General features: G+C 50.4%; 1 protein-coding gene across 2 annotated transcripts in view; it reads left to right on the top strand.

Annotated features, from left to right (window-relative positions):
* The window catches only part of MYBL2 (MYB proto-oncogene like 2), a 36,535-nt gene extending 21,192 nt beyond the window's left edge, over positions 1-15,343 (top strand). Inside the window, exons 8-14 of one of the 2 annotated variants that reach the window (XM_043602330.1) lie at positions 2,028-2,447; positions 4,651-4,790; positions 9,579-9,678; positions 11,075-11,188; positions 12,590-12,694; positions 14,046-14,195; positions 14,814-15,343. In XM_043602330.1, coding sequence (XP_043458265.1) covers positions 2,028-2,447; positions 4,651-4,790; positions 9,579-9,678; positions 11,075-11,188; positions 12,590-12,694; positions 14,046-14,195; positions 14,814-14,942 — 1,158 coding nt within the window. In that variant the 3' untranslated portion in view covers positions 14,943-15,343. The remainder of the gene's footprint in view (positions 1-2,027; positions 2,448-4,650; positions 4,791-9,578; positions 9,679-11,074; positions 11,189-12,589; positions 12,695-14,045; positions 14,196-14,813) is intronic. The other variant, XM_043602331.1, reaches the window with a different exon arrangement.
* The last annotated feature ends 7,558 nt before the right edge of the window (positions 15,344-22,901 follow it).

The raw sequence follows: 22,901 nt of genomic DNA, 5'->3' as shown, positions 1-22,901 counted from the left end.
AACATTTGAGGGTCCGCTATGTGCCAGGCTCGTTACTTGCTACCTAACATACATGCTCTGTTATAGCATTTGTGGAAACACTGCTTGCTGACTGTTCCTGCAGGCAGTCCTTGTGGAATATGCTTCTGGTCCATTAGACACCATCAGTCTGGGGCCTCCTCAAGGTTGGGGTTTGCTGCTGGGAGTGTGGGCCTGAAGTCACTGTTGGCCCTGAGCTGGCTTCCACCCTTAGGAATAACTGCCCAGGGTCCTGAGAGTCCCAAGGACCAGCAGTCACCACAGAGGCCTGGGTCTACTCAGGGCCAGACCTCCAGGGACCAAAGTGGAAGCTTCGGTCTCCCAACAGCCCTGTGGCTGGGTCGTACTTTACTGGGCAAAGGAAGAAAGACCTGGGTATGACTCTCAGAATGCTTCCAGAAACTTAGTGACTTCAGCAGGTTGCACAACTCTCTGGCCTGGAAGGGAGGAAGGTAATGCTTGCCTGGCAAGATTGTTGTGGGATTAGAGACAATTTAGGTGAAGTGGCCAAGGAGGCAGCCGTGATGGACAGGTGCATGGAGCACAGTGGAGCACATTCTCCAGGAATGTAGCTGTGCAGGTCAAGACCCTTAAACCTAGTCACACAGCCTCGGGACCAAGACTTCACTTGTAGGAGTCTCTATCAAGGAAGTCACCAAAAATGCAGGAGAAGATCTGTATCCAAGATGTTCCTGAAGGTGTTAGTTTTAATTTTTAAAAAATTGGGGCACCTGGGTGGCTCGGTGAGTTAAGCATCTGACTTTTGGTTTTGGCTCAGGTCATGATCTCACACTTAGTTCAAGCCCTGCATCGGGCTCCAGACTGACAATGCAGAACCTGCTTGGGATTCTCTGTCTCCCTCTGTCTCTCTATCTCTTCCCCACTTGCTCTCTATCTTTCTCTCAAAATAAGTAGACATTTAAAAAAAAAAAATAGGGGGAAAATGTCCAACAGAAGAGGGGGGAATTAAGTAACTGATATATTCATATGATGGAATATTTTACAGTCATGAAAACTTGTAAAAGTTGAAAATATCTTACATAACTGATATTTATTAATAGTAAACATCTAGCTCGTAGATAATAGAGTTAAGTATTATTATTGCTGTAATTTTAAATGGAAAAAATGCAGGATATAGAAGTGATTTACTCTAAGGCTAAAAGTATGCAGAAACCTAGCTGTCATTTAGGGAGCTGTTTAAGTGGTGAAATGATAAAGAAATGCGTGAGGATGGTAAATAGTTCAGGCAGAGGATGTGAACAAGGGAGGTGGGCCTGGGGCTTCAGTGATTTGGTTTTATTTCCTAGACTTCTTGATGGGTATCTGAGTTTTCTTTTTTTGTGCTTTTTGTATACCTTATGTATTGATTTTTTTTAATTGTTCATTTTTTTTAAACTTTGGTTCTTTTACTAGGCATATTTTATTAAGCATTTTTTTTTAAATTCTTATTTTGAGGGAGAGAGAGTGTGTGAGCAGGGCAAGGGCAGGGAGAGGGAGAGAGAGAATCCCAAGCAGGATCTGCGCTGTCAGTGCAGAGCCTGTGAGTGGGGCTTGATCTCACGAACTGTGAGATCATAACCCGAGCTGAAATCAAGAGCTTAACCAACTGAGCAACCGAGGTGCCCGTGCATTGCTTTTTAAAAATAACAGGGGCGCCTGGGTGGCTCAGTCAGTTAAGCATCCGATTTCGGCTCAGGTCATTATCTCATGGTTCGTGGGTTTGAACCCCACATCAGGCTCTGCTGACAGCTCAGAGCCTGGAACCTGCTTCGCTTTATGTGTTTATGTCTTCACTTTATGTCTTTCTTTGCTGTGCTTGTGCTCTGACTCTCTCTCAAAAATAAATAACATTAAAAAAAAAAGAAGAAGAAAGAAAAAAAAAATAACAGCAAGCAGCCATGTGCACAATATGACTTCAGGTATGTTTGCAAATAGAGATATACAGATGGAGAGGAATCCATTGGGAAAGCAGAGTATTGCAGTTATTCCTAACCCCCCTCTCTGGGCAGGACCCTGATGCTTGGTGTGACCTGAGTAAATTTGACCTGCCCGAGGAGCCGTCTGCAGAGGGCAGCATCAGCAACAGTCCAGTGCAGCCACAGCCAATGCAGCATCAGCAGCAACAGGCACTGCCGCCCCGCCAGCCGGCCGCCCCGGTGCCCAGTGTGACCGAATATCGTCTGGACGGCCACACCATCTCAGACCTGAGCCGGAGCAGCCGGGGCGAGCTGATCCCCATTTCCCCCAGCACTGAAGTGGGGGGCTTGGGCATCGGCACGCCGCCTTCGGTGCTCAAGCGGCAGAAGAAGCGGCGCGTCGCCCTGTCCCCTGTCACGGAGAACAGCGCCAGCCTGTCCTTCATGGACTCCTGTAACAGCCTCACCCCCAAGAGCACACCCGTCAAGACCCTGCCCTTCTCGCCCTCCCAGGTGTGTGGACCCCCACCCTGACTGCTCACTGGATTCGGTGTGCAGACTCCCGGTTCCAGTACAGGGCCTGGCACGCAGGCAGACGTCATTCAGCACGTCTTCACTGAGCACCTGCTGTGTGCAAGGTCCTGTGCTAGGTGCTGGGGGTGTAGAGTGAGCAAAAACAGGCCTGGCTCTGCCCTCATGAAGCTTGTGCTCTGGTGGGAAGACCATTGAGCAGGAAAGATGCAAATAAATGTGACATTTGGTGTGAAGGAGAAGGCTTATAGGTTTGTGAGGGCATTTAGTCTGGGGGGAAGGGGTCATCCTGGAGGGTTTGCTGTGAGGAGGAGGGATTGCTTGGCCAGCAGGTGGTAACTGAGCAAAGAAGGGATGGACTCAGTATTTGCTCAAAGAATCTCTTTATTGTGCACTTGCTCATAGCAGATTTGCCAGCCCTGGGGTGCAAATGTGAGTGTGGCATAGCACTGCCCTTGACGAGGATGGTGAATATTGAGAGCAGCTTTGTAATTACTTGAATAGAATGGGGTATGGGAAGTGCTGTGGTCATTGAGAGCTTATTGTGTCCTGGGTGCTGCTTCCCGGGACTCAGTAATGAAAGTACTGTTGGGGAGAGCTGAGGAGGAATCCTGTCTCCCCTACAGGTCTGGAAGGCATTTAGAGCTTCTGAGAGAGATGTTTGGGCAGGGTTTTGTCAGCTTGAACAAAGACATGGAGATGAGGGAGCAGAGTCTGTGGTGTGAAGTCCAGAGCCAGGAGGGATAGGGAGGTTGGGGGATGGACGGGGGCTTTGGAGAGCCTTAGGTATCAATGAGGGGGATGCACTGTCCTGGGGGCTGAGAGGATGGTGGGGATCTGGGAGGGTGGACTGGAAGAGCTGGCGAGAGGTAGACTGTGGAGGTCCCATGTCTCTAGACCGGAAGAGGGTGGGCGGAGGCTTTGGATCTCACTGTGTCTGGTCCCTGAGGACATGGGAGAGAGCTAGGCCTAGATGTGGCACATTTTAGGAGGCTACTTAATCATTTGTTCAAGGCTCGAGGCCAGGCCAGTGTTGGGGGTGAGTGGTATCTTTCTGCAAGAGGTCCTGTGTTCATCACTATGGGTTTCCTAACAAAGTACCACAGATCAGGGGGCTTAAACAACAGAAATTCATCTTCTCGTAGTTCTGGAGGCCGAGATTAAGCGTGGGCCATTTCAGTTTTTTTGGAGGCCTTTCTGGGTGTAGATAGCTGTCTCTTCCCTGTGTCTTCACATGGTCTCCCTTTGTGTCTGTGTCTGTGTCCTGATCTGTTTTCTCTTATAATCTCTTACCTCCTTCTCATAGAATCTTACAAGGACACCACTTATGTTGGATGAGGGCCTTCCCTATGACCTTGTTTTCCCTTAATCATGTCTTTGAATGCTCTGTCTCCAAATGTAGTCACATTCTGAGGTCCTGTGGGTCAGAGCTTCAACATAGGAATTTGGGGCAACAATACACTGTTCAGCCCATAGCAGGCCTCAAGTAAGGGCAGCTGATGAGAGAAGGAAGACGGTGAGCCCTGAGCTGCCCAACAAACAGCCCAGGGTGATGGGGACCCTGCACATGGCCCTGGGTTTCCAGGGGCACCTTCAGGGCAGAGGGGGGGAGGGTAGTGCCGCAGACTTGGCTCAGATCTGGTTTGAGTCCTGTCTCTAGCACTCTGTGCAAGAACCTTTACCTCTGTAAGGCTCAGCCTTCTTATTTGTAAAATGGGGTGTCATGATATCACCTACGTCACAGAAGATGGCTAAAACTATAAGAAATTCTTGGTATGAATGCTTAGCCCTGGTGTGAGGAGGTGCTCCCATCACCACAACCATTGTCACCATCCCCTGTCCACAGGTTGTGTAAGAGCTAGTCTTACTTCTGAAAAGGAGCTGCTCTGTCAGCTTTCTTGGTCCTGACTGCACGGTCATCAGTGCTGTGAGCACAGGCATGGGGAGGGACCTCCCCCAGCATCACGAAAGCAAAGGCTGGGGGCAGTGACAATGCCAGGGGTCTGTGCAATCCTAGCTGGTGGGTCCTGTCGAGCTATCTTGGTGTTTATTCTCTGTTGCCTGATGGGGGAGTGCTCCCAGGTCAGGAGGAACACTCTGTCAGAGAACAGGGGGTGGGGGTCAGGGTCTTACTCCCTCCCTGCAGGTTGTCATTTTGTCTTGTTTCCATCCTCTTCCCTGGCAGTTTCTGAACTTCTGGAACAAACAGGACACACTGGAGCTGGAGAGCCCCTCACTGACGTCCACCCCGGTGTGCAGCCAGAAGGTGGTGGTCACCACTCCCCTGCACCGGGATAAGACACCCCTGCACCAGAAGCACGCTGCGTGAGTGCTGTACCTGCCCACTCCTGCTGGCCCCTCCCTCCCAAGCCAGGATCAGGACCACCTTTAGAGAAACTCCTGAGACTGTTTCAAGAAGGCAGCCTCCTTCTGGCTACCATGCCTCTTCGTTTTTGTCAGGATAGCCTGGTGCTTCATCTTTGTTCTTCCTCATTTTTGTTTTTTAATTTGATGGTTTTCTAATCTCCAGACTAGCGTCCAGATAGCCATGAAAAAAGTCTTCTAATCTAGTGTGACTTTTCTGTGCAAATCCACTGTGCTTGAGTAGCCTTATGTGAAGGACAGAAGTGCCTGGTTCTCCATCTCTCCATGGTGCCCAGTCAGGAGGAGGTCAGGCTGTGAGCCTAGAAAGCTCAGTGTTTCACCTATACAGGTTGCTTAACCGTGTGCTTTTATGGAGGTGTTTTCATATAAGTGTACTTCCTGTGTCATCCTGACTCTGAATTCCAGGTAGAGACAGTTGCTATGTGCTTCTGCTTATTACCTTTGCTGCAAGAGAAGCATTGCCTAATTATGTCCTTAGGAAGCTGTATAATTCAGGAATCAGCTCAGAAATTTTAGCCCTTGTAATGATACACAATGTCAGGAAAGATTTATGAATCCCCTGGTCAGAAATTGGTCTTAGCAGTTGACCGAGTTTAACTGACATGTTGGATGCAGAGTGCTTCTCTGTTCAAGCCAAAATTTTAAAAATCTAAGCCTTTAAGTGGATATGCTGGTGCCACAAAAGGCACTGATAATTCTCTTTCTCCTTTTTCTTTTCATCTGGTTCCTAGTCTGCTGCTGCTGCTGCTCTCGCTTTTCTGTTTTCTTCCACATGAGGAAGCATTTCCACTACTGTTCATTCCTCTATAAATCCGTATTTCCATCTGGGAATAATGTTCTTCTCTCTGAAAGTCATCTCTTAATGTTGCAGTTTGGTGAATCTGCAAAGTTCGTGTGTCTGAAAAGTTGCCTTAATGTTTGAAAGGTAGTTTTGCTGGGTACAGAACCCTAGGCTGACAGGTTTTTCTTGTGAGTTTTATTTTTATTTATTATTTTTTCCTTTGAGTTTTAAAGATGTTCTCCTGTCATCTGGCCTGTACTGTTTTATTGTTTGTTTGTTTGTGTTTTTGAGAGAGCTTGCAAGAGTGTGAGCTGGAGAAGGGCAGAGAGAAATCCCAAGCAGGCTCCATGCCCAGTGCTGAGCCCAGCGTGGGGCTCAATCCCATAACCCTGGGAACATGACTTGAGCCAAAATCAAGAGTCGGACACTTAACCAACTGAACCACCCAGGCGCCCCTCCCTCTGATATTTTTGCATCATTCTGCCTGCTCTCAGGTGGTCTCTTCAGATGTGTACACTGATTAGTGCCCTGCGGAATATTCAGGGAGGCCCATCTACAGATGTCCGTGCAGCCCTCTCCTCTCCAGTGATGCTGTGTTGTGCACATCTCTTCGACTCAGGGTCCTGCCGGGTTCCCCTCTGCTCCCCTCCCTGAGCTTTGCCCAGGAACTGTCCTCATCTGTCTTCCGTCTCTCGTGTCCCTGTCCTCGGTCATCTGGTGCCTGGGGTCTTGAAGCCTATTGTGTCATCCACAGTGTGTTGTTGCTCTGTTGTTTCAGGCAGGAGAGTAAATCTGGCCCCAATGTCCTATTTGGGCCACAAGTGGAGACCTGCTACTTCATCTTTAAATCCAGATTCTTCTCATAAAAGACTGTTTTGGTTTTCCTCTTGTCTCTTTCAGAAGTTATTTTTGACATCTGCAAGGTGGTATAATAGGCAATGGTTGTTTGGACTTCATTCCAAATTTGACTAGTTTCCCTGCCCACTGATTTTTATATCCCACCTTTCCCATTTTCCCCCCATAGAAGTTATGAAAGGACAGCTCTTTAACAAATAAATAAAACGTGCTCAGTATATGGTATTTCCAATGGTGATAGAAACCGTGAGCGGGGTTATACAGGCCTGGGGAGCACAGAGTAACGGAGAGGGGTTTCTAACTTAGAAGGACATCAGGGATGGCCCTGTAGGGAGGGGGAGCCATGCAGAATTTTGAGAGAGGAATTCCAGGCAGGTTGAACTGCAAATGCAAAGGCTCCCAGACAGAAACAGGCTTTTTGTGTTTTAAAGAACAAAAATAAGGCCAGTAGGTTTGGAGCGAATCTGGTGTAGAGAATGGTAGGTGAGAAGTCGGGGGTCACCAGGTCACCAGGTCTGTGTGTTAGTGGGGCTGGGCTGTGTTGAGCAGATCTTACTGGTTCATAAAGCACAAACCTTCCTCACTCTTAAAATTTGGTTATTTTCTGGGTTAGTGCTTTTTTTGAGTTCTTCCCAGAGAGGAGGCTGTGAGCAGGGAGGGTATGAGGTCTGTGCCATCTGATGTCTGGGCTGTCTGTGTACTGTTTTTCCACCACAGGAGCTGGATCTAGAAGTCTTGAGGGAGAAGAGCTGTGACCCCAAACCGCAGGCTCTGCTTTGTTTTTATGTTGCGGAAAAATCTGACACCCAACCTGCTGTTATTCCTTTGTAGCAAATCTTTTCTTTCTCCCTGGATCCTTGTAGAGCTTTGGTTTGCTTTTAGTTTTGTGTGTGTGTGGGGTGTGTGTGTGTGTGTGTGTGTGTGTGTGTGTGTGTGTGTGTATGTGTATGTAGTTTATTCCTGAAATGTGCCAGGCGTGTAGGTGTGCTGTCTCTTTATAAATCGCCCCCTCTTCCCCCCACCCTGATTTTCAAACTCAGGACTCAAACTTTGAGCTAAGAAAATCTGCTTTTTTTTTTTTTTTTTCTTTCTTTTTTAATTGTTTCTCTGGTGGTCTGCCCCTTTCCTTCCACTTCAGGGCCTCCTTCCTACACAGTCTTTTTGGTTGTTTGCCGTGTCTCTGTCTACCCTCACGTTCCTGTTCATTGTCCTAAGCCATCCAGAATTCTGAGGGAGCATGGTGGGGCTGTCTTCTGATTCACCAGTTTGCTCCTGCAGTCTCCCACCTGCTGAGGCCTCTGGCTCACAGAGTGGAATTATTTTCATCTCAAGTAATCGTCTGTTTTTCCTTTTCAAGTCGGTCTTCCTTGGTGTTCTAACATGCATGTATTACTACTTCTTGCTGATACAGTGAATTGGAGAGGTTCTAGAGTTTTCTCATATTTGTTGCAAAAATATGCAACATGGGGCACGCACTCTCTGGAGAGGGCTTGGGGAAGGGACTTGGTCTTCCTGGATTATTGCCTCGCTCCCCTGACCTCTCATGGGCAAAAGCTCCATGTCCCACAGAGACTTGGAGTCATCCCTTTGAACTGCAGTTTGAACTGTGAGATGTTTACATTTGACTGTCACTTACTGTCTTTCGTCATCTTTATGGGGCGGGCAGGGTGTCTGTGTGTCCTGTGTGGGAGATAACAAGGACTTGGGAAGAGATTGAGTGGATCCCTATCTAACCCCCACCCTGAGGCAGGAAATAAAGATTGGTTTACCCTTGTTCCAGCCTTTTATCTCCCTGTGGAATGGCTGGCAGGCTGGGGGAGGTGGCCAGAGCAGCAGCCCCAGTAATGGTGTCCATGTTGGCCTCTGCTCCTGAGTTCCTGACTACCTTGATATTTCTCCCATCCTCTGACGGCCCCAGTAAGGCCTGGGAGTCCACTGTAGTGGTACCTCTAGCTGACTGGGGTCACACAGCCTCATGCAGGTGGAGAGCTAAAGTTGGCCAGCTGGTGGGCCCGTGCCTGCAGCTTGGTGTGGGCCTGTGAGGGATCTCTTCTGGGCCCTCCCCAGTAGGCTTCTCCTTCATTGGCAGATATTGCATGCTGCCAGGGTCAGGGCTGATAGAAGTTTTTTAGTATCTCTGCTTGTGGACCAGACCCTTCCCAGGTTTCTGTCTGCTAAAACTTTCCCTCCCCATTTGTGTCCCCACTGTGATCATTTTGAGGGGACTTGGGAAGAGGGTACGCTAAGCATGTGCGTTGGCTTCACCATCTCGCGTCACATGTCTTCCTTTAATAATGCTGCTGCCACATGCTCTCCATGGGGCATGCACTCTCTGGAGAGGGCTTGGGGAAGGGACTTGGTCTTCCTGGATTATTGCCTCGCTCCCCTGACCTTCTCTCACTGGGCCTGCATGCAGTATGGCTACAGGCTTGCCTTGTTTATGAAAAGTCCTCACTCCCTCTCTCTCTGACCCTCCCTCATTCATGCTCTGTCTCTCTCTGTCTCAAAAATAAATAAACATTAAAAAAAATTAAAAAAAAAAAGGGGGGGCACCTGGGTGGCTCAGTAGGTTAAGCGTCCGACTTCAGCTCAGGTCATGATCTCACGGTCCGTGAGTTCGAGCCCCGTGTCGGGCTCTGTGCTGACAGCTCAGAGCCTGGAGCCTGCTTCGGATTGTGTGTCTCCCTCTCTCTCTGACCCTCCCTCATTCATGCTCTGTCTCTGTCTCAAAAATAAACAAACATTAAAAAAATTAAAAAAAAAAAGTCCTCATTTATCGGCTAATGTTGGAGCAACAGTCTCAACCATTCTTCTGCCTGGCTGGGGCTCCAGGGCCCTCTTAGACTATGTCCTGTTCTTTCCTGTTTCTGAGGCTGGCGCTTCCTCTAAGAGCCTGATGAAGACCCTTGGGTGGAAAGGTGGTGGGTGGTGGAAAGGTGCCATGGGAAGAGACCATGTGCCTGGGGCTTGCTCCCTGCTGCCAAGGCCAAAGGTCAGGTGGAGGGATGGTGGTTGTCATGGGCAGCCTGTGGCGGTGTGGCTGGTGTCTGTCCCCCACCCGGTCGATAAGCTTCCTTCTCTGGCCCTGGCAGGTTTGTAACCCCAGATCAGAAGTACTCCATGGACAACACTCCTCACACGCCGACCCCATTCAAGAATGCCCTGGAGAAGTATGGACCACTAAAGCCCCTGGTATGTGGTGCAGCCAAGCGGGTATGCACAGTGGGGTTGCTTGGGTCCATGCAGCCATGTATGGCTCACAGAGCTCTTCCCCTCTGAGATCTCATTAGACTCTGCCAACCTCTCAGAGGTTGCAAATACCCTGATGTTATAAATGGGGGATCTGAGGCTGAGCTACTTACCAATTCATCAGATATTATCCAAGCACCTGCAGTGTGCTGAGTGGGCACTGGCTGGTGCTGGAGACACAGTCGCACCCTGGTGAATCTCGGTATCGGGGGTGGGGGCAACATCAAACACACAAATAACTCGGTACTCCCAGTGCATTATCGGTGCTGGGGAGAAGATGGGCAGGGGCTGGAATGGAGGACGGGCTTGAGTGCTGGGGCTAATTGCCCCTCACACTGAAGCCTTTGACTAACTGCCGGTTCTTTATAAAACATGTGTGAGCCACTTGTGGGCAGGCACAAGGGGCCAGTGAGGCACCTTCCTGGCCGTGGACAAACTGCCCTTCTACCCACTCCTTCCAGTGGGATGCTCATGCTTTCCCTGGTGAAAACAGAAAACTGGCACTGTGGGCTTTCTGAAACAGAGGCAGGTGTTCTAGAAATGAATTGAAGGTGAGAGAAAGGTTGTAGAAAAGCATTTGGCCTGTGAACAGGGTCTGTGGTGTGCCCCCGACCCCCATTGTGTGGGATTCTCGTGCTGTGGTCTCTTCGGCTCTGGGATGGAGCTGATGAAGTTAATGGGCCCAGTGAAGCACTAGTTAGCACTGCCCTCTCTAGTTCAGGTGGGGATACAGTTTCCAGACCCTGAGACATCAGCCTGCTCTCTAGACAGGCTTGATAAGGCACATCTGACCTTGGCAACCAAAATTAGAGCACGTAGGGGCTTTTAGAATGACTTCTCAGGGTTGCCATCCCCTACACTTGCTGCTCTCTTTTTCTGTTCGCTGCCGCCTGAGGCCAGAGTGGTCGTCTGGAAGCCCATAGGCCCAAGAAAGGGAAATGGAACCAAGAATCCCCGTTAGTGTGGAACAAAGGGGTAAAGGAGTTTGGGCTCGAGCATGTCCAGGTTCTAACTTCATAGCTATGTGATCTTGGGCCAGGCACTTGATCTCTGAACCTCCCGTTTCTACCTTGTGGAAGATGACAGCTGTTGCACTGAGTTTTGTGAGGGTCACATTGGTGATGTGTAGGTGCACTTCTGGCTCATGACGGTCCTCGGTGAGTTGAGGTTAATGTCTACTTGTCCAAGGCAGGACAGTTAATGGTCACAAATGAGTGTGAGGCCAGCATCCTGGCCCCAGGCCTCCTTGCATTGCCTAGGATAGCCAAGGCGCGTCTGGGTGCTGTATCCTAGAGCCTGGGTGTGGAACCTCACATGGGCTGCCCTGTCCCGCCCCCAGCCCCAGACCCCGCACCTGGAGGAGGACTTGAAGGAGGTGCTGCGCTCTGAGGCCGGCATCGAGCTCATCATTGAGGATGAAGTGAGGCCTGAGAAGCAGAAGAGGAAGACTGGGGTGAGTGGCCGGTGGGGTGGGAAATGCCCTTACTGCCTGCCTGGGCAGCTCGGGCCAAGGAAGCCATGGGGAGGTAAGGGGAGAGAGTGGGGTGGGGGTCGGGGGTGGTGGGGAGTCTGGGGACAGCTGGTAAAAGGAGGGTACTGGGGAAGGTAAAGCTGCAGCCCCATGCCCTTTGTTCCCCAGAGTGGTTATCAATGGAACTGACCAAGGTGAGGCTCTAGTGCTCAGGACCCTTGCCTCTTCCCCACTGAACTAGCCCCTTACTCATGTAGCATTGTGTTCGGACCCTTCTAAGGTGGGCTCTGGGCTCAGAGCAGTAGATTAGAATGGTGATGTAGACCCAGATGTGGTCACTCCCTCCTAGAGCTCAGGGGGCGGAGGCAGACACTAGACAAACGCATCACGACCATCTCAATACATGGTATTAAGGGAGTAGAAAGGGACACAAAAAGGATTCCAAGGGATTCCAAGGATTCCTCAGATGGAGTCAGCCACGCATCTGGGCTGTGGGAGCCAGGTGGGAGACAGTTGGTTTGGGTGAGGTGGAGAGCTGGCAAGGACACCTGGGTACAGAGTACAGGGCAGGGGCTGCCCTGGGCCAGCCCAGAAGCCACACCTCTGCTGCACCATGTGTGTGGGTTTCCTGATGGATTCGGTGTTCCCCCTTTTTGTAGATGCTTTCTTCTGGGAGAGGGGGGAAGATGGGAATGTGCCAGAGAGGTGTGTAGGGAAGGTGGATAGTCAGTCTGGGAGTGGCCCACTGGGTGGGGGCCCCTAGGTTCAGAGAACTTGACCTCTCTATGTCAGATGGTGGTTCTGAGACATGCCGGCACCTGTTTAGGGTACACTGCTGGGTTAGGGGGTGAGTCATTCCCAGAGCTCCTCCCTAATATTGGAGCTGACCTTTGACCAGCTTATTGGAGGTGCAGGCATGGGGCTGGGGCATTCCTGTAACAAGCCTGTGTCCCTCAGGTTTTACGTGTCTGTATTCCTTGTTTGCAGGTGAGTATTTGAGGTGTAATTTGGATGATTCTCTCCCAGGCCTGTTTAGGGGTGTGTTTAGTGTGGTAGAGGCTTGGGAGCTATGCGTGGTCCATTGAGGGATGAGGAGCAGGTGTCTGGATGGAGGCATTTGTGTCCTTGCTTCCTGTGGTTGCATCTGGCAGGATGGTCTGCCCTACGTGCTGAATCTGATGGGGCCAGGGTCTCCCAATTCACCTGCACACCCCACACCCTGCCCCATTCTTGCCAACCAGGGGCCTGGCTTGAAGGCCCCACTGCATCAGGGCGTGAGTCTGTGATCAGGGCAGATGGGGCAGGCGTACCCAAGGTTCTGGTGGTGACTCAGGAGGAATCCCAAATGTCTGCCCTAATTGTCTCCCTCCTCCCCACCCCCAGCTGCGGCGGAGCCCCATCAAGAAGGTCCGCAAGTCCCTGGCTCTTGACATTGTGGATGAGGATGTGAAGCTGGTGATGTCCACACTGCCCAAGGTGCTGTCCTTGGTAAGGGGTCTGAGAGAGAAACGCCCCCCCACCCCCGGCCGCCTTACCTGCTCCCCTGCCCAGAACTACAGAGGGCTCCTCTGTCCCACGGAGGATGGAGTCTCGCTGGAGACCCTCTGCCTTTGGAACCCTTTAGCTGTGGGGGAACCCTGGCAGCAAAGTGGCCCAGTGGTTCTCAGACCAGGCTTCTGGATATCAGGCTCTGCAATGAGGGGCTGATGGAGAAGGTGGGGCTGGGCACCCACCCCCAGCTTCAGTCAAGATAGCTCTGCATGTGTCTTTCACAGAAAGGTTTATTTGGCAAGAGTTTACATTGCTAGAACATGTTTGCAAACCATGGATCTGGGTCCTTAGCACCTTCCATTATATTCTACTCATGGTGGTGATGTGCAGAGGGTCAATGGTAGGCTTAAGGCACAGCCAGGTGGTTGGGGCACATCAGCCCTGGGATGGGTGCTCTCCAGGTCCCATTGCTGAGCTCAGGAATGGGGCTGTTGCCTATGCAGAGCCTGCCCCCAGAAAGCTTGCCACACTGTTGATCCCTCTCAGCTGACAGTGGTATGTTTCCCAGTGTGAGGCAGTGAGGAGTGTGGCAGGAGTCATGAGACAAAGGATTGCCTGATCAGATCCTGCAGATATGGAGACTTAGGACTGCTGTAGCCATAGCCCTTGCAGAGAAGCATCACTGGGTGGGGAGCCCCACCAGGCTGGGGACTTAGTGCCATGCATCCAGACCTGTAACAGGCATCACCGTGGGCATGTAAAATAATTCTCAAACGGTAAAGAAGTATAGCAAGTAGCTAAGAGCATGGGATTTGGGGTGGGGTGGATCTGATGGAGTCCTGGCACTGGTGACACTGGCTCTTGCTCTCTGGGATCTCTTAGGTTCCCCGAGCCTGACTCTTGCCTGTCATAAGAGCACCTAGCCCAGCAGACTGTTAGGAGGGTAAAGGAGAAGTGCTGGGAGACTGGAGGGCCTGGAGGTGTTTTGTGCAGCTGTGTGTATGTGCTGGTTGATGCTGCCATCTCTGACTGCCCGCCTGTGGATGTTTCTGATCCCAGGAGAAACTAGAGCACCCCCCCCCCCCCGCCCCTGCCTGAGGCTGTGGGGGAGGAACCAGCTCCATGTAAAAGGGACCAGCACTTTTGGGCATTTATTAGGTGAAGGCTCTGAAACAGGCACTTTACAGAGAAGTCCCCATCTGGAAGAGAATACTGAGGCTTAGAGAAGTTAATGTCCTGCCCAAGATCCAACAGCCCAGAGGTAGTGCTGCTGGGATATGACTAGTTTTCTTCCTTCCCACCGTGCTTGTGGCAGAAGGGTGAGTCTTTGGCTTGGTTTTGATTTCAGCCGACAAATGTCCTATCAAGCTCCTCCAGCCTCTCTGTGCCAGGCATCAAAGAGGACAACAGCCTACTTAATGAGGGCTTCCTGCAGGCTAAGCCCGAGAAGCCCATGGCGGTGCAGAAGTCCCGAAGCCACTTTCCAACACCTGCCCCTGTGAGTGCTGGCCACGAATGTGGTATTCCCTTTGGGGATTTTGCATAGACTGTTGCCTCTGCCTGAATGCCCTTCTGAGGCTCTGTTTGCTTGATTAACTTACACTTCAGATCTCAGTCTGGACATCACACCCTCAGGGAGCCCATGTGTTGGAGACCTGCACCCCCTCCCTGCCCCCCCAGCCCTTTTATGGTGTGGTCTCGTAACTAGGTCATCGTCTCTGTGTTTAGTTGCTTAGCACATGTCTGTCCTCAAAGGCAGATGTCTATCTTGATGTCTGCCGTGGCTGCTCGCACCTCAGTGTCTGTATGTATGAATCTCTTGCTGTTCCTTCCCACCAACCTGCTTGGCTGTAGCTTTGCCTCGTGAGGAGGCTGGTGCCCACAGCCAGGGGCACAGCCATGTTGCCTGGTGCAGCCTCCTTGCTTTACATCTGAGGAAGCCCAGAGACAGGACCGACTTCTCCAGGGCCACCAGGAAGGTGGAGGGAACACAAGAATACTTGTGGCTTCAAAAGGGAGGAGGGTCATAGAAATGTCCCCCACCCCTCTGGACAGGCTCACAGCATTCACTGAGAGCATGCTGTCCCTGGATGGTAACTCATTTGCCTCCTCCCAGATGACCAGCGCCTGGAAGACGGTGGCCTGCGGGGGGACCAGGGACCAACTCTTCATGCAAGAAAAAGCCCGGCAGCTCCTGGGCCGCTTGAAGCCCAGCCACACGTCTCGGACCCTCATCTTGTCCTGAGGGGCTTGGTGCTCATTCTTATGTTTACAGGGGGTTGGGGGGACCAAGGTTGGTCTGTGAATTTGAGAATCACACTCAGATGACCGCCTGCAGGGAGCCTTCTGCCGCCAGCCCCTCTCCAGACTGCTCAGGTGGAGGCAGAGCAGGGCCACCCACTGTCCTGTCTCCAAGTCCAGCTGTGGCTGTGGGCGGTTCCTGGTGCTAACAGAACAAAGTCCCACCCCTGGGCCTGCCTGGTCCTCTCCCCAGTGTCACAGGGAGTCCCTTTAGCTTCTCCCAAGCCCTCGTCAGGCCTGGCCTCATCTCAGACCCCTGATTAGGACGGGGGACGTGGCCAGCATGCTCATTCCCTCAACCTGTTAGTACATTTTCTTGAAAGAATAAAATTGCCTTTTTCTTTGTGCTGTTGTCTACTCCGTCTTCCTCCTGGATGCTGCTTGTGCTTTCCCAGTCACTGTGGTTCCCTGGTGACTGTTGTTGGGGTCTTGAGGGATGTGGAGACCTAGGTCCTCATCCTCAGAGCATTGCCTTGTCTGTACATCTGCACAATCTTCCCCCGAGGGGCCCAGTGTCTTGGGGGCAGTTTCATCTGTGGGCGTCTCAAAGCTCTGAGGATTCTTGGCTGTTGGCGGGGAGGGGAGGGTGCATTAGCATCCTGCTTGGCCTTAGGCATGGTTGGCTGACCTGGCCTGCCATGAGCCCTGCCCCCAGGTGAGACCAGTAAAGAAGTGAATGGCAGCTGGACAGAACCTTCTGGCACAGTAGTCTTAACTTGGCAAGGCCATGGCAGCAGTTGGAGCTTGGGCTGTGGTCCACCCTGATCATGGTGCAGTGGGATGACGGGCACTTGGCTGGAATCTGGGGATTGAAGAGGGGTGGGTGCCAGGTCTGAGAAGGTCTAGACTGGGGAGTGAGGTATTATTCAGCAGTAGGGTTCATGGGATTTGGCATGTGGCCATCCTTGGGGGCTGAGGTCTCAGTTCACCACAGGACGGGCATCTGCCTGGGACAGACCCATCTCTACACTCTGCTTCAGTGCCTCTGGTTCCCAAGGGAGACTTGAAGACCAATCCTCTTGCCTGGGGCCCTGTCCTGTAAAGAGGAGGACTGGGAGTTAGTCTGACTCTGACATACCCCTGTCCTGTTAAATTTGTACATGGGGTCTTGTGGCTCAGCATGGCAGAGCCCTCCTCAGGTGACCCCCGGTTTGAGCCTGGCTAAGTCCTTCCTGTACCTCCTGTGGCCAAGCCAGATGCTCCAGCCAGTTCTATGGCAGGGCCACATCTGCCACATGCCCCTGTGCCTTTGTTGATTTCCTGGCCTGGACCCCTTCCCCCGCCCCCCACCAACTCCTTCCCCCAGGGACCTGTAGATCCTAGGCTTCATCACTGAATGGTCCCCGCAGGGCTATCAGCATTGACAGGTGACCCCAGTGAGGGACTAAGGGACCTTCATATCTAGGGTTCACTGTGACTCGGTAGGACACCTACATCAAAATCGGATGCAACAAGCCTCTGAGACCACCTGCCCTCTAGTCCTCCCACCCTAGATTTATCATAGGCTCCCAGAGAGCTGTTGTTGGGCAGGTGGTCAGTGGCTGCACCTCAGTGAGCTGGCCTACAACCCACCAGGGGCTTTCTGACAGTGCCTGCTCCCGGCTGCCTCGTCCACCTATGCCCAGGGCCTGCCCTGAGGCTCCCTGCTAATTGCAAACATGTTAACTTGCCACCTCTGGCGAACTCTGCACTGGAGCTGTTCTCTGCTTCATGCAGTAAGTGAACAGGCATCGAGGGTCCCCCGTGTGCCTGGTGCTGAGGATACAAGAATAAACGCCAAGACGCTTCCAAACAACCTTATTCTCACAGGGCTTAGATTCTAGAGAGGGCATAAGCCAACATCTGTACACAAGCCAGAGGGGCTTTGAAGAAAGAAAGCAGGGGAAACATGAATGGCATGGGGGCCAGGCTGCCTGCTAGGAGGAAAGGGAGGCTTGGGTGAGGAGGCCAGATGCAGCCCCTGGCCACCGTGGGGTCACCACGTGGGCCGCGGGGACTGGTTTACCAGGGTCGGTGCTGAGGGCGCCTTGCGGTTTGATTGGAAGTGTGGGACCCCACACTTTGCTCCAGTGGGGTCTGCAGCCCCTGGCTGGCCTGGGGAACTTGGTCAACCGGGTTGATTCAGGGCCCAGTGTTTCCTAGGCCAGTGCGACAAGCAAGAGGGAGTGATGATGAGGTGCTGAGGTGCCAGGTACCTGACTTCAGGGAGGGAGGAGGGCAGAAGACAGGTGGGAGGGAAAGGCGGGATTCAATTAGGATGGCAGAGGCTGAGTGTCCTGACAAGATCCAGATGGTGGCTCAGTATCTGCTGGCTCACATGGCCTGGAGGTGAAGGAGACGGGGTCAGAGGAACAGAGGCTGTGGGAGAGGATTCTGGCAACTGCCCTCTAAAAATTACTGCTTCTGGCAGCCAACCCCCTGCACGGGTCACGTGACTTACGAAGCCCAATGGGAAGCCCCTGATTGCCGCGTGAGGGATTGTGGGAAAGCCTGCTGAGAGAGGCGGGAATGACCAGGTGACTCCAGGCGTGTGAGCGAGCACATCCTAAGCCATCCAGCCTCACCTGATCTGGCCCAGTCCGGAACTGCTCGGTTGACCACGGACTCTTGAGAAATAGGAAATCGGTATTGTTTTAAGTGCCACTAAATTTGGGGGTGGTTTGTTGATACGGGCGCTGTTGCACAGTCAGCAGACGTTGGTCAGGTGTCCTGGCCCTCACGGAGCGGGAGGCCACAGCCGAGAGTTCAAGCCCCGGCTGGACCAGCACCAGGGTGGAAGAGCAAGGCGTGGCAGTGAATAGCCCGTATGGCAGTCACGAAGAACTCCGAATGCGAAAATGGTGTTCTCAGCTCGAGGTTGCTGCTGGGGTTCGGGAGCAGGCTAGGCGCCCCCTGGGAGGAGAGGGGCAGGTGGACATTGCGCGACGCCGTGGGGACTTATGTTTAGCTACAGGGCGTCTGTATGATGTTTGAGATATGTCGTGCAACATTTATTTGCATTTTATATCTCCCCTTTAATAAAGGGAATTGTCTTCTAAGATGTTTTAATACATTTTTGCCTATTTTTTATTTTTAAAAGCCTCACATGAAATTCAAGTGACATAGAAGTGTATAAACTAGAATGCAGAAGTTCCCTCTCATCGATACACCCTCATTTTCCTCAGAGGTGACCACCACTAACGGTATAATGAAATGCTTCCCAGATTCTGCCATGCATCTGAATCACAGTAGGATCCTGTTAAAAGGCAGACTTTGGTCCAGGAGGCTTTTCAGGCAGGGCTTGGGTTTCTAATGAGTTTCCAGGTGATGCTGAGTTGGGGACTGCACTTTGGGTAGTAGGGATCAATGGTACTAATCATTCAGTTGATCAAAATCAGTGAGATATCTGGGGCCATTGCTATCTTGTCTTCTTCTGGGTCTCTACAACATCTCCTAGAGTTTCACTCACTCTAAGAACTCAGTCTTGGCAGATTCAGGCCAGCCCTGGCCATGTGGTTTCCAGGGTGATAGCTCCCTGGACCCCTTCCACCTGCCCCTGATTCTCAGGCAGTGGGACATCCTCTTGGGAAGGGCCTGTCTAGTTGCAGTTACACCTGTATCGTACTGGCTTATCGTACATTATTGACTCTCCCATTTGCATGTAATATCCAAGGGAGCAGGGATGATACCAGCCATGTTCACGGCTTTATCCCCAGCACTGATTAGTGACTGGCACATAGTAGGTGCTCAACAAATATTTGTTGAATGAATATGAAAACCAGGAGGGATCAGTGATGCTGTGGCCATTGTTGGGCATTCATGAGCTAAGGATCTCATGTTGGACTACTTGAGGTGGGGTTGTCCTCTTGCCAAGACCAACGAAAGATCTGACTTTCTGCTATGTGACCATAGGGCCTGACCAAAAAGTGTCTGTGTCTGAGAGTTGTATGTGTATCTTGAGAGTCCCCCACTTCTTCCATTCCAGCCACCAGAGGTCCTTCCCAGAGTCATACCCCACCTTTTCCCAGATGCAGGCTTCCCTGTCCCAGGCTGGACCATGTCCTCCATCGTCACCTGTGCTGGAGTGCTCAGAGATTAAACTGACTCTGAAGGCCTGATACACAGTCTCTGCTCATGACTGATAATCACAGATCCCTTCTACGTGCCAGACTCAGTTTTGTTCCCTTTTTATTGTGGTTTAAAACATAACAAAGTTTACCATCTTAACCTTTCCTAAGTATACAGTTCAACCATGTTAACTATATGCACATTGTCATGCAACAGATATCTAGAATTTTTTCAGCTTCTGAAGTTGAAACTGGACCCATTAACTCCCCAGTCTCTGGAAACCACCATTCTACCTTCCATTTCTATGAATTTGACTACTCTTAAGTATCTTGTATAAAGTAGAATCATATTGTTTTGTGATAGCTGATTTAACTTCACATAATATCAAGGTTCATCCCTGTTGTGGTTTGTATCAGAATTTCCTTCCTTTTTAAAAAATTCTTTTTAAGTTTATTATTTTTTTGAGAGAGAGAGCACAATTGGGGAAGGGGCAGGGAGAGAGAGGGAGAGAGAGAATCCTAGGATGGCTCCGCACCACCAGTGCTTGGACTCACGAACCAGACTCAAAATCATGACCTGAGCCGAAGTTGGATGCCTAGCCAACTGAGCCACACAGGCACCCCAGAATTTTCCTTTTTAAGGCTGAATAATATTCTGCTGCATGTATAGACCACATTTTACTTACCCATTCATCTTTCTGTGAATGGACACAAGGTTGCTTCCACCTCTTGTCAGTTGTGAATAAGACTGTCAACATGGGTGTGCAGATATCTCGAGATCCTGTTTTCAGTCCTTTTGGCTGTATACCCAGAGTGGGATTGATGGATCATATGGTAATTCTTTTTTTTTTTTTAATTACAATTTTTTTAGTGTTTATTTATTTTTGAGAGAGAGAGAGAGGGAGGGAGCACGAGCAGGGGAGGGGCAGAGAGAGAGGAAGACATAGGATCCAAAGCAGACTCCAGGCTCTGAGTTGTGAGCACAGAACCCGATGTGGGGTTCAAACTCATGAACCGCAAGATCATGACCTGAGCTGAAGTCAGACACTTAACTGACTGAGCCACCCAGGCTCCCCTAATTTTTTTTTTTTAATGTTTATTTATTTATTTATTTATTTATTTTTTTTTAAATTTTTTTTTCAACGTTTTATTTTATTTTTGGGACAGAGAGAGACAGAGCATGAACGGGGGAGGGGCAGAGAGAGAGGGAGACACAGAATCGGAAACAGGCTCCAGGCTCTGAGCCATCAGCCCAGAGCCCGACGCGGGGCTCGAACTCACGGGCCGCGAGATCGTGACCTGGCTGAAGTCGGACGCTTAACCGACTGCGCCACCCAGGCGCCCCAATGTTTATTTATTTTTGAGAGACAAAGTGCAAGCAGGGGAGAGGCAGAGAGAGGGAGACAGAATCTGATGCAGGCTCTAGGGCTCTGAACTGTCAGCACAGAGCCCGTTGTGGGGCTTGAACTTGCTAAGCATGAGATCATGACCTGAGCTGAAGTTGGACGCTTAATCAACTGAGCTTCCCAGGTGCCTTGGTAATCCTATTTTTAATTTTGGTTGTTTATATTTTGTTTCACTTAGGTTTTTGGTACTTCCAGGAAAAGCTGTGTGCTGGGCTCTTAGGGCTTTTGCAATGATGGTGTGACTCTGTCACCACCTGGTGGCCATTAGTGTTTTTGCAGCAGCAGGTAAAGTGGGCCAAAGAAGTTTTTTTAGGTCTTGGTAAAGTCCTTGAAGCATTTTTCTGTTTTTCAGGCCTTCTCTCCAGCATCCTCATCAAGCAGGTGTCTGACCTTTGCTTGAACACCTCCACTGATTGGGAGAGGTGGCTTTATTACTTATCAGCCAGCTCCATTGTTGGACACCAATTGTGAAGAAAAGGATTCTTTAGAGAAAAAATCCTCCCCTTAGTAATATCAAATAGGAATAACTAAGGTGCATTGGGAGCTGGTTTGTGGGGAAATTGGAGACCCAGGAAAGGTATTTGATAGGCCAGGATGAGCTTGAGAGCCTGACTGCCAGAATTAGCCATTTTCTCAGCAGACCCTAGCATGAATCAATCTGTCCTGTTTCCATAGGTCACCAAGTCTCTGATTTAGAAATGACAGTGATTCAGCCTCCCCTAAAGATGGAGTTTATGTTTCCACCTTAGGCCATATGTGTTTTAAAGTGATTAAAGCTGATTGGGGCACCTGGGGGGCTTAGATGGTTAAGCATCTGACTCTTCATCCCAGCTCAGATCTTCATTTCATGGTTGTGAGTTCAAGCCTTGCAATGGGCTCCATGCTGGGTGTGGAGCCTACTTAATAATAAGTTAATAAAGTAATTAAATCTGAGTTTCTATCTGGGCTAAGAATGAAACTTTTCACTGATGTAGACCAGTGGTCTCAGCTGGTCAGGATGAAGGTGTTTTTCGTGTATGTTAATTAAGGCTGCCCTATAGGTATCTAGGTTAAAGTATGCACCAAATGGAACAGTCTGACAAGGACTGGTGTAAAGCCTGAGTCGCAAGTGCATCTTCAGAAAGGCACAATTGAGAATATGTTTGTCCCCTCTCTGGGAAAGAGTCTCTGCCCCCTGCCCAGTGAGCAGCCTGGCCTGGTATCCAGTAGGTGCTCAGTAAATGTCTCATTCTGCCATGAAGTGATGTGGCAGTGAGAAAGGCCTTGGGAAGCTGGGACCAGAGGGGTAGGGGAAGCTTTGTCATTTTTTTAGTGTTGATTTCTATCTTAATTGTCCTGTGGTCAGAGAACATAGTCTCTGTGGTTTCAAGTCTTTGAAATTTGTTGAAACTTACTTTATGATCAAGCATACAATCAATTTTGTAAGTGTTCCTCATGAGTCTGAAAAGAATGTATAGTCTTCAGGCACTGAGGGCAGTGTCCCATTTTTGACACATGCTAATCCTATTGTTTACATGTCCAATATCCTGGTTTTTTGTCTGCTTTTTGTAAACCTAGATTAGTCAACCTCCAAATGATGCATGGTAAGAATGTTGTTTCAAGCAGCTGAATGTTGAGGTGGTTTGTTACTCAGAATCATTATATGACAACTAGCTGATACACAAGGTAGACTTGTGTTCACTAGAAAGCCCTAGATAATAGTGCACCCGGGGCGCAGCTGGGTGGAGGAGGAACTTAGGAGACCTGGAGTTCCTAGAACTGGACTGGAAATGAGTGGGATGAAGGGTTCTAGAAGCCAGAGCCATGTGACTGTGCCTATGTCTTGATTATTCCCTAGGACATGGGGCAAGCTTTCCAGGGCTCTTCTGACTTTGCATCAGACAGACCTAGATGTGAATCCCAGCCTGGCTGTTACTGGCTATGTTTCTTTCCTGCTCTGAGCCTTGGCGTCCTCGTGATAAAATGGGGAGAATCCTTAACCTTTCACATTGTTGAAGGGGCTGGAGAGAACACTGGCACACATCTGGGGCTTAGAAAATATGGGCTCTTAGCGATGCTACTACAAAATGCTTTCTCATTCCTTTCTCATGCTTAAGAAACCGTGCAGAGGAGGAGTTTGTATCCATGCTTCAGTGGAGTGCTCCAAGGGGAAGTTACCAGCTAGGGCCTGGGGCATGACTTGAGCCACTCTTCACTTGCAGGCTTGCACTTTAATGTGCTCTGTTCTGTGTCATCACTTGTTTCATAGTTATCAGCCAGAGAAGCAGTGTGGTGCAGGAGAGCATTAGGTATGGGTTCAGTTTTTAAAGACTTTCCATAAAAGTTCAACAGACAGACAAGTACACAAATCCCAAGTCTACAGCTGGATGAATCTTCACAAAGTAAACACAGTCATGTAACCAGCACCCACATCGAGAGATACAACATGACCAGCACCCCAGAAACTCCCCT

The sequence above is a fragment of the Prionailurus bengalensis genome, chromosome A3 (genome assembly GCF_016509475.1).
Source record: "Prionailurus bengalensis isolate Pbe53 chromosome A3, Fcat_Pben_1.1_paternal_pri, whole genome shotgun sequence".
Lineage (NCBI taxonomy): Eukaryota > Metazoa > Chordata > Mammalia > Carnivora > Felidae > Prionailurus > Prionailurus bengalensis.
This window is presented reverse-complemented; position numbering and strand designations above follow the sequence as displayed.